A 10150-nucleotide genomic window follows, 5' to 3' on the forward strand; every position below is an offset into this window, starting at 1 on the left:
CTTGTAGAGTTACTTGTCTAAAAGTATTCCCCTTCCCCGCCTGCTCCCCCATTTATAAAGGAAGACTTCCATCTGGGTTAATTCTGCCTGTCATCCTGGATGGCATTGTTTTTGCTTGTTTTTCTTTTTTTCTCATAGCCGCAACATAAATCTACTGAAATCTTAGTTTGGAAACTGTAAAGTAGACACGTATTGCCAATGTTTCAATGATTTGTGGCATATCGTCACTTAAATGTTAGGTGGTTGGAGGACACATTAGCTCTGACTTCCAAAGAGGCATGTTTTTGTGAAGTTCACTTCAAAAAGAAAAAACGTCAGACACTGTTGTACTGTTTGCTGGGGCACGGGGTGGGGAGGGAATAGGGTTATTTACTTACTTTCTTTTAAGTTGTTATGGCTTGGATACCTAAGGTTATTCGCATGTGGGACTAGGTTAAGGTAGGATACACAGTTTAATGTTGGTCATATTACCTTAAACGTGAAAACCATCATGTTAGAGTTAGTCAGTCACATGATGATACCCCAACGGTACACTGAAGGCTATTTGCATTCGAAGGCCTCTGTTGATGCTGATAAGGTATACATGGTGTTCGTGGGGTGTGGTGGGACTTTTCTTCTGACGTGATGTTTGCACCCTTTCAGGGATGGCTAGTGGGCTGATCCCCCACCCCGCCTATCCCTGACTCCTTACAGCTTCTGCTTTCCCCGACCAGGTGTCACGCAGTTCCTGTGTGTTTATAGTTACCCGTTCAGTAAACTACATTTGTCATTGAGCACGAGGTTTGTGTTGGGCATTATTCTAGAACCTGGGGTTCGAGAATTGAACAAAATAGGTGAAAACCGTGCTCTGGCTGACATTCTAGGTGTGACACAATGGCGTGGGTCATGTGGAAGAGTGCTGTGGGCCAGGCAGGAGGGGTTGGAGGCACAGCCAGGATGGCCAGGAAAGGGCCCACTGGGAGCAGGCCTGGGAGCAGCGTAGGATGAAGGGCAGGTGGCGAGCTCTGGGAGCGCACAGTGCGGCCAGCGTGGCCGGGCTGGAGGAAGCAGGAGCTGAAGATGCAGAGACGACGTGGGCTCAGGTATGGAGCCTTGCAGGTCATAGGAGCACTCGGGCATGTGTTCGTTCCGAGTGAGACCCTTCGGAAGGTTTAGAGAGGAGGAACGTGACCGGAGGTCTGTTTGGCAGACTTGCCCTGGCTGCTCTGCCTAGGGTATCCTGCAGAGGGGCAAGGGCAGAGGCAAGGAGACCATTTAGGAGGCTGTCGCAGTAAGCCAGGCGAGCGGCCTCGGAGGCTTAGGTCAGGGCCAGGAAAAGAGGTCAGGTTCCGGGTGAGTTTGAAGGCCGAGACGGTCGGGCTGTGTGTGGGTTGGAGGTGATGGGGGGTGGGATGGAGAGGAAAGAGTAGATGGTGCTGAAGTTTATGGCCCGAGCAAGAAACTCGGTGGGGAAACTTGGGGATCGCCTGCTTGGCGAGAGCTGCTGGGTGTTGGTTTTGTGTGTGTCAACTGTTAGGTGCCTGTCAGACATTCACGTCTTGATGTCCAGGGAGCCATGGATTCACCGGCCTGGAGCTCGGGCGGGAGACCTGGCCTAGAGGTGCAAGGGTGCGAGAGTCCACTTTGGATAAGGTCACTGAGGGTCTGAGTGTAGGAGGAAAGACAAGGGAGCAGGGAGGGCCCAGGGCTGCCAGCTCATAGAGGTCCAGAAGGCACCAGGCAGGCCACGGGCTGGTTGTCTTCTCCACCGAGCTCTGGCACTTACACAGCCACTCTGTCCATTCCTTGAAGACAGCCTGTGTCCTGTCCAGCGCTGTACATTGCGTCCGGCCCATGGTAACCGAACGAGCAGAACCTGAATTGGTAACTTACGTGTTTCTGGACTATAAGCACCTTAGTTTGTGGCATTCGTGTGAATGCCACAAATTCCAGTCCGTTAGTGTGAGGTGTCAGTGAGTGAGGAGGGCTGCTTACTGAGGGGCAGCGAGCAGTCACCTGGACTTTCTGTCTGGTGTGCTCACTAAAGCCATGTTTTCTAGTTTTCTGACATCAACTACTTGCAAACCCATTATCTTAAACAAATGTTTTCTGAAGGAGAGAACCCTTCTTTGAACTTGATTTATAAAGTATAATCTTTCAGAAAATGTAAGAGTTTGGGGTAAATATCTTTGAAACGTGATACATTACAGTAAGCTCTGAAAGAAATCGAATGGTGAAGCCGCTTGTGGGTCTTCCTGGTTGAATTACAATGTAAGTGGTACTAAGTGGAGAGAAGTTGGTTACGTTCATTGAGCACGATTCCCTATTTTTCTGTCTATCAGATTAACGATACTAAATGAAAACTTTGTTTCTAAAGGAATTACCATACTGTTGAAGGGCTTTTCTGTCCTCTTCTGGGTGTGACCAGGGACATTCCCAGGGAAGATGTGGAAAACCCAGCATCAGGAACCCAGGTGACTTAATGGCCTCTTTCATAAGGTGGATGCTGCCTCTCCATCTTGCCTCTCGCATCTTATTTCAAATTAAAATCAGACCTGAGAGTGGAGACTGGCATTCTTTTCGAGGTTTGAGTCCTTTTAACGCAGGAGGTATGTGAACTGCTTCATAAGCGATATGACATTGATTGCAAAGAGGATGAAATTATAATGCAGGCTGTGGGCGGAGGCTGCTGGTCCAGCTGAGAGCAGCTGACGGAGCAGCCTCGGAGCATGGACCGTCGTGGCTGTCAGTCTGCACGTCGTGGCTGTCAGTCTGCACGAATGCTAGTGATCGTGAACTTTAGTTTTGAAGGAGAAAAGTTTGAATTTTCTGTTGAAATGTTTTCTGAACCGGTGTTCTGTTTTCCGTTCTATAGAAGTGTTAGTACACATTTCTGCTGAAGTAATGATGGTAAAACAAAAGTTGCGTTTCGTTTGGAGGAGGGGAATTTAGTTCTCTCTTCTAAGTTGTGAGACTTGAAATAACACACAGAAGAACGGGCTCAGAACCACTGCTGGGTGGCACACACGTCGCTGGAGCCTCGCGCCCACCCGTGCTCTGTCCCCACTGGGCCGAGCCAGCGGTTTTGCCCCGTTTCGTGCGCGAGGAGCCTGAGACGTACAGAAGTTAAGTTGTGTCATATAGCTAGCAAATGGGTCCTCTGTCCCCAGAAACAAACCGTTGTGGAGATTGGAAAGTGGAGTGTTGGAAGCGAGCGTCATTTAGAAAGTTCCCCCTCCTCCATTAGAAAGTAGGGTCCAGAAGTCAAGGAGCTTGGCACTTTGGTCCAGGCCCCTCTGCCGTGCTGAGTGGGCTGGGCAGGTGCCTGGCCCGTGGCATTCCAGGTGTTGGGCAGGACAGGGTGGCCCTGTCCTCCAGTGCAGGCGTAACAGTGCAGAGCCACCAACACCAGTCAGGACTCGGCGGCTGCTCAGGACAAGAAGCGTTTTGCCTCTTCCTCTGGCCGAAGCTGGTGCAGGTCCGTGGGCTCCTCGTGCTCACGCTCCAGGGTGGAAGCTTAGGGGTGTTGGAACCAGCCTGTGGTGGCATAGGTGGCAGCTTCGGCTCTCTGAATGCAGTCCTGTCTCCTGTGAGGGCAGTGTGTCGCCCTCTGTTCGGCTGCAGTGAAGACATTCACACGTTGGGTCGCTTTCCTCTTTGCATCGTCCGAGGTCTTGCAGCTCAGTCTGATCACAGAGAGGGAGAATGTATCTCCTACTGTCATCCGTGTGTCACTCATGTCAAGGAACCCCAGGGGGTCCACCCAGGGACCGGCTTCCTGTCGCCCAGCACGGGTCACAGCTTTTCACGTTTGTTAACTTGTCTCTTCCTCACACAAGCCTTGAGGAAAATACAGCTCTTCTCATTTTACCAGTAAGAAAACCAAGGCACAGAAAGGTCACTGACTTTGGGGGATCTCGTGACTAGTCAGGGTGGCTCAGACCTCTGGCCCTGCACTGCAGGGAACATGTCCAGCAGGTGGGTGATGGACGCCCCCCTGTGCGTGGAGCCCTCCAGGGCACAGAGAGGCAAAGTGGCCCCCATCTTGAGGAGGTTACATGCAGCGGGAGGAGTGAGGGGGACAGTGGGTGCTGTGTGTCCGCCTCCAGTCCAGAGGCAGAGGTGACATGCATGCTCAGCTGGACGCTCCCATAGATGGGAAGAGTGGTGAGGTGAGGGGCACGGGGCACCAGGGGTGGGGAGCCCTCCTTAGGGACCCCGTAGATGATGTGTGCTGTCACTTCGTGCCTTCTGCCTAGCTAGGGAGAGCTGGGGTTGCCTCCTGGTAGCTCCATCTTCTCGCTGGCTTCTGGCTCATGCAGTAAGGAGTCTGAGGCCACACGCCCTGTAATTGTCTTAGTCACAGTAGGAAATGTGGTGATAAATACTTGAACTTGATAGAGTACCTCCTCCTGTTTTCCCTGTGAAGTTGCTTCCTTGCCTATAAAGTTTGCTAATAAACCCAGGAAATATGCCTGCTGTGCATTTTGCCACTTCAGTGATGAAAACCTCTGGACTTAAAAGCCACCCCCAGTATTGTCACCCTCCTCTCGGAATGAGCCTGTTTTCTCTCCTACCTGCTGTCCCCTTTCTCAGCATCATTTCCTTACTGTGGGAAGCTGGGTGTCTGAGGACTGTCTCAGGGCCCAGACCCTGATGCTGTAGGCTTGTGGTCCTTGGATATGCGCCCCGGGCCACGGAGGAGCTGCACCCCCAGGCGCTCAGCGCTCTCCAGCACCCTGGGAGAGGCATCTGACTGGTGCACAGCCACTGCCCGGGAGGTGTCAGCCGTCAGTGGACTGTCCCAGCTCCAGCAGGACGAGAGTTACGGTACTGGAAATCCGACGAGTGGTGTTAGCATCCTTTTCCTTGCACGTAAACGCTGTGGCCGTGAGTCTGCAGTCGGTTAAGGCATGGAGGTCAAAGAGGACGGTGGTTGCTGACGACCAGGGTGGCGCTTTAGGGACAGGGCAGGGACACCACGATGTTTTCAGCTCCTCGAGAAGGTAGACTTTTCCTCCATCCCAACTCAATTTTTGTAATCAGGAACAAGTAACCTCACGCAAAAAAAAAGGAGAAATAGACTTGGACATTGAGCTGCGTGGTCCTGATCACGGAGAAGCCGAGTGGACGTTGTCTGTGGCAGCACCGCCGAGAGCACAGGGCAGAGCAGCGCTCCGGACGCAGCGCGGGCAGCACAGGCCTGCTGCGACGCCGCGGGCCTTTGGCACAGAGGGGAAGGCAGCCAGGCCTGGGTCCCGCCACCCACGACCCCTTCACCTGTGGGTCGGTGGTCGGCGGGAGCTGCTTCCTGCCCAGCTCAGCCTCTGCGTGTGGTGAGAGGCTGGCCTCGGGCCTGCACTGCTGCTCCTCGGTGCTAGTGGCCCGGGCTTGCCCTGGAGCCCTCCGTTGCCGGCCTCAGTGAGCCCCCTCATGGGAAGGGCCATGCTGCCCGGCGGCCTGGCATTGTCCCGGTTTTATGGATGAGGGCCTTTCTGCAGTGAGAGGCCAGTAAGTGCCCCAGGAATCTGCAGCCCACGAGTGCCCGGCCACCAGGCACCAGAGCCAGCGCTCTGCCTGACCTCCTGGGGCCGTGCACAGCACAGGGATGTGCAGGGCTCCCACAGGACACGGCCTTGAGTTCATTGTGGCGTGGATGCCCATGCTGCGGGGTGCTGCGTGCGAGGACCTCTGCCGAAGGTCGCTGCTAGTGCGAGGCTGCAGAGGGCTTTCGCGATGCTCTTGCACGCTGGGCTTTACAAAGTAAACAGCATGTGCCACTTTTACCAAAAGGTGGAGCTGTTGTCAAAAAATAAAGATGTGGGAGGAGTCACATGTCACTGATTTTTTGGAAGGTTTCTGTGTGGTTGCAGGTGAAGGATGCTGTGGTTGGCACAGGGCAGCAGGTGAGAGCTGTGTGTTCTGGCTTCTCCAAAGAGGCTGAAACAAAGGGGTCCCGGCTCACCCCGCTGGCGCTGGGTGGGTGCAGGCGCCGGCTCCCCTCAGCCAGGGCTCTGCGGCCGGCTCGGACCCTGGGCCTCTGGGTTCTCACGGAAGCAATACAGACTATGATGGGGCTCGGGGCTCGTCAGCACAGAAGGTGGACCCCATGCTCTGCACATGGCAACCTCCATGGGAAGTGGGGTGTTGCCGGTGGAAGATGGTGGCTGTGCCCGTGTGGTCACACCCTCCAAGGGAAAACAGGCTCCAGGCCTCTCAGCACTGGGAGCTTCGGGCCTTTCTCTCCATTGCTAGAGCTTAGTGTCCCACTTAGGAGTTAGTGCTCAGCCCCCTACAGCTCATGCTCCTCACCAAGAGCTGGGGTGGGTGTGAACCCCCAGTTCTCGGGGCTGTCACTCGCCCCGGAGCGCCTGCCTTCCGCATGACCTCTGGGCACACGCTCCAAGGTGACCTCTGATGACCTGGGCTCTGCTGTTTTCTGCTTTCTCTCCCCTGTTGGTCTCTCAGGTTGGCACAGCCTTGCTTCTGCCCATCAGTGACTCTGGCTTTGAATCTGAAAGGCTCAGGAAGTGGGGTGGCAGGTCTCATGTCCCCATCCCCAACATTAGCAGAGTGGCCTCCCAGTCACATGCCTTTGTTCTGTCAGTGGCGATTGTCAGGTGCCTTGAGACGCAGAATTCCATACAGAAATGTGATAAATGATCTCTGATGCTGTTTTATGAAATTATAAAAATTTGATCAGTGTGTGTCTTTGGTTTCATAGCTACTCTGACCTATGACACTCTCCGATTTGCTGAGTTCGAAGATTTCCCGGACACCTCGGAGCCCGTTTGGATACTGGGTAGAAAATACAGCGTTTTCACAGGTATCAGTCAGGTTGGAGCCACTGTGCCCTTCGTGCTCAGTCTGCAAAAAGCATTTGTGCTAACGAGAGTTACCTGCTGTCTGTCACATGCGACCTGCGTACTTAAGGCTGTGTCTGTGCGTGTTTTCTTTTAACATTCTCTAGAAAAGGACGAGATCTTGTCCGATGTGGCGTCCAGACTTTGGTTTACATACAGGAAAAACTTCCCGGCCATCGGTAAGTGCCCCTTGTTGCAGCGCGTGAGGGACTGCACACTCCTTGGGTGGGGGGGGAGTTTGGCTTGAGCGTGCCGAGTGCCTGGTACTCGTGTCAGTCTTCGCGGCAAGCCCGGGTAGGCATGCTGGCTGAGGCCTCGCCCGAGCTGTGGCGGAGCTGGATTCCGAACTCGGAGCTCCGGGCAGCAGTTTACACACCGCAAGCCACCGTTCATCACTGGGGCCAAAAGAAAACCAGGCCAGTGAGTGATGGCGAGCATTCAGAGCGTGGAGGAGCACAGGCTGAGGAGCAGGGGCTTCCCCGGAAGGCCCTATGTCCTGGGTCGCGGCCGCAGGTCCAGGGTGGCTGGAGTTCTCGCTCTGCGTGCCCCATCTTCCCGAGCACGTCCCACACTTCATTGTGGGGAGTCGAGGGCAAGGCGGAGGTGACGTTGTAATGTAACCAACGTGCGTTCCAGTAAAAGTGATTCTTCATCGTTGGGCCCTGAAGGAGGACAGAGGACGGGGACCAGCTCTGGCCTGGCCTCTGCCAGTCAGAGGACCGGAGACCGGAGGTCTGGGGCCAGGATAGACCTCCTGGATGCCTGGTCTCGATCTGGTCCCCCTCCAAGGCGCGGTTCCTTCTGTTCTCCATAGTGAGGCGAGCGTGAAATGTCTGCCACGCTCGACATCCGGGACACTTGAAACGTAGGGCAGCGAGGCCAGCGCCACCTTGGGCGACACGTAACATTATGATTTGTCGTGTGCGCTCTGCAAATGGCCCTTCACCCCACAATTTCTTGTCGCTCACTCGCTCAGAGGCTGCTGTGCTTGGGGCGGACTCGCCTGCCAGCCAGCGGAGGTGCACTGTGCGGTCCCGGGAGACCGCTGTGCTGCGGGTCCCACGTCTGAGCGCACGGAAGGCGGGCGGGCGGGCCGGCGGGCTGGAGAGGAGCCTGGAGGTGGTGGACGTAGTCGTCGAGGGCCGGGCCGCCTTGGCTCCAGGGGCCAGCGTGATGTTTCCTTCCTTAGCCCCGTGGACGTGCCTTGTCCATCCGGGATTGGGGCGGGAGTGACAGGTCCCGTGTGGGTTGTTTCTTTGTGTCAGCTCCAGTCCCACCGCTGCCCCAAGAGGTGGGCTTTGTCCACCAGCTTGCATGGGTGGGGCTTCCTGAGGCCCAGAGGTGACACTGCAGCCCACGTGGTCAGCCTCTGAGCCTGCTGTCCACTGCCCGTGTGTCTGGAGCCCTGCTGATGGTCAGAGCGCAGGGCATTTCCTGTCGTGTTGAGCCTGTCTCACCGTGTGTGGGTACCACGTGCCCATGTCAGGGTCGTCTGCGGCTGGCGAGTGGGGTGAAGCCGACGGCCAAAGGCACGATGCTTCGGGGCCAGCCCTCCCGACTCCCGCCCTGCCCTCCTGGTGGTCATAAGTGGCCCTCCTGGTCCACTGCTGAGCCGGGCGACGCAGTGTCCCCTTGTGTCCCTCAGACGTTTGTCTCTCTGACGGGCTGCTTCACACACTGTGCCCATTTTGAGGGGTGGTTGGGGCACTTCACTGCCCATCAGAGCAGCCTGGGCGTGACCAGGTTCTAGAAAGCGTGTGTTGCTGAGATGGAGCGGATGCCTGCACTGCAGAGCTGACCAAGTGCGTGGCGACAGCTGCCTCCTGCCACTGGCCTCGGCCTGTCAGGCCACCTGACATGGGTCTGCTCTCTCTGTCCACCATGACAGGGGGAACCGGCCCCACCTCGGACACGGGCTGGGGCTGCATGCTGCGCTGCGGACAGATGATCTTTGCTCAAGCCCTGGTGTGCCGGCACTTGGGCCGCGGTGAGTCACGTGGAGCCAGCGGCGTCCTAAGGGAGCAAGGAGGGCTGTGGGCAGGGCCATGCAAATCACAGGTGCCGGTCCAGGGGCTCCTGAGTAGTGACCCAGTGGTTCCCATTTATTTACGTGACTTCAAAGAATGGCGATAAACGTTTGTCCTTCAGAAATTACCTTTAATCCCTGACGCCGTCAAGGGCTCTGCACAGGTTTGAGTTGGCGGGAGGCGTAGTTGGAGCCCTGGGGGGTGCGGCTTTCATCTTCAGAAGGTTCAAAAGCAGCGTGGGCGCCATCTGTTCTGCGTGTTTGATGAGCGAAGGCTTTGTTCTCACGTTTGGTGGAAATGAACTTCTGCTCTGTCTCCCAGACTGGAGGTGGACGCAGCGGAAGAGGCAGCCGGACAGCTACTTCAGCGTCCTGCGCGCCTTCATGGACCGGAAGGACAGTTACTACTCCATCCACCAGATAGGTGAGGGTGCGGAGTGCAGAGCCTGGCCCATCGGAATGGGCAGCGGGTCCCCCTGGGGGTTCACTGTTGTGTGGGCAGCGTGAGGCCTGTCACCACTGGGCTGCAGGGGGTGGGCCAGGCCAGCTCAGACTTGAGGCCTCGCCCTGCCCATGTGGGCTGTGTGGCCTGCTGCTCGGTGCAGCGTCTGTGATAAGCACGCCGTGGTCTCAGAGGTTCGTCCTCTCTATGCCTGCGGGAAGTCCCAAGGCTTTTATTTCAAGCAAGTCCAGCTTTTGAGCACCATGCTCTCAGTTGTAAAAGGAAGTAAAAACATAGCTCCAAACTCACTGGCCCAGGCCACTCCACTTCCCTCAACTCCTCCTCAGCAACGGCCTGGCGTCTTGGCTCGGAGTGAGGGACAGACCTGGGGGTGGCATCTGTCCTCGCTGCAGGGAGTGCCCTGCTCCCTGCCAGGAGCGCGTTCTGGAGGCGGCTGGGCGTGTCTGCCTAGGCTTTTTCTAAAGTGTCCCTAATGCCACACGCGGCAGGACCAGCCTCTTCAGGGGGGGCTGTCACTAACCAGACGTGTCTCCTGCAGCACAAATGGGAGTCGGCGAGGGCAAGTCCATCGGCCAATGGTACGGGCCCAACACGGTCGCCCAGGTTCTCAAGTACGTACCAAGCCCCATCTCTCTCGCTCCTTTGGGGACCTTGGTGTGCATGGGCGTACGTGGGGGTTCGGACTCTCCTGCGGCTTGTTGCTAAAGGACAGAAGGGGTCTCTCACTTTTTTTCGGGGCCTTCAGGAAGGTCCTCAGAGGTGACCATCCACATGGTCTCGTGAATCAGAATTTAGTTTTCTGATAGAGTGACTGCCTCC

At 56.1% G+C, this 10150-nt stretch overlaps 1 protein-coding gene across 4 annotated transcripts in view; it reads left to right on the forward strand.

Annotated features, from left to right (window-relative positions):
* ATG4B (autophagy related 4B cysteine peptidase) overlaps positions 1-10150 on the forward strand; it is a 22844-nt gene that overhangs the window by 193 nt on the left and 12501 nt on the right. Inside the window, exons 2-7 of one of the 4 annotated variants that reach the window (XM_023521094.1) lie at positions 2357-2453; positions 6704-6805; positions 6950-7021; positions 8731-8829; positions 9191-9292; positions 9855-9942. In XM_023521094.1, the coding sequence (XP_023376862.1) occupies positions 8769-8829; positions 9191-9292; positions 9855-9942 (251 nt within the window). In that variant the 5' untranslated portion in view covers positions 2357-2453; positions 6704-6805; positions 6950-7021; positions 8731-8768. The remainder of the gene's footprint in view (positions 1-2356; positions 2454-6703; positions 6806-6949; positions 7022-8730; positions 8830-9190; positions 9293-9854; positions 9943-10150) is intronic. The other 3 variants (XM_023521092.1, XM_011376274.2, XM_023521093.1) reach the window with 3 other exon arrangements.

Source organism: Pteropus vampyrus, unplaced genomic scaffold, assembly GCF_000151845.1.
Source record: "Pteropus vampyrus isolate Shadow unplaced genomic scaffold, Pvam_2.0 Scaffold291, whole genome shotgun sequence".
Lineage (NCBI taxonomy): Eukaryota > Metazoa > Chordata > Mammalia > Chiroptera > Pteropodidae > Pteropus > Pteropus vampyrus.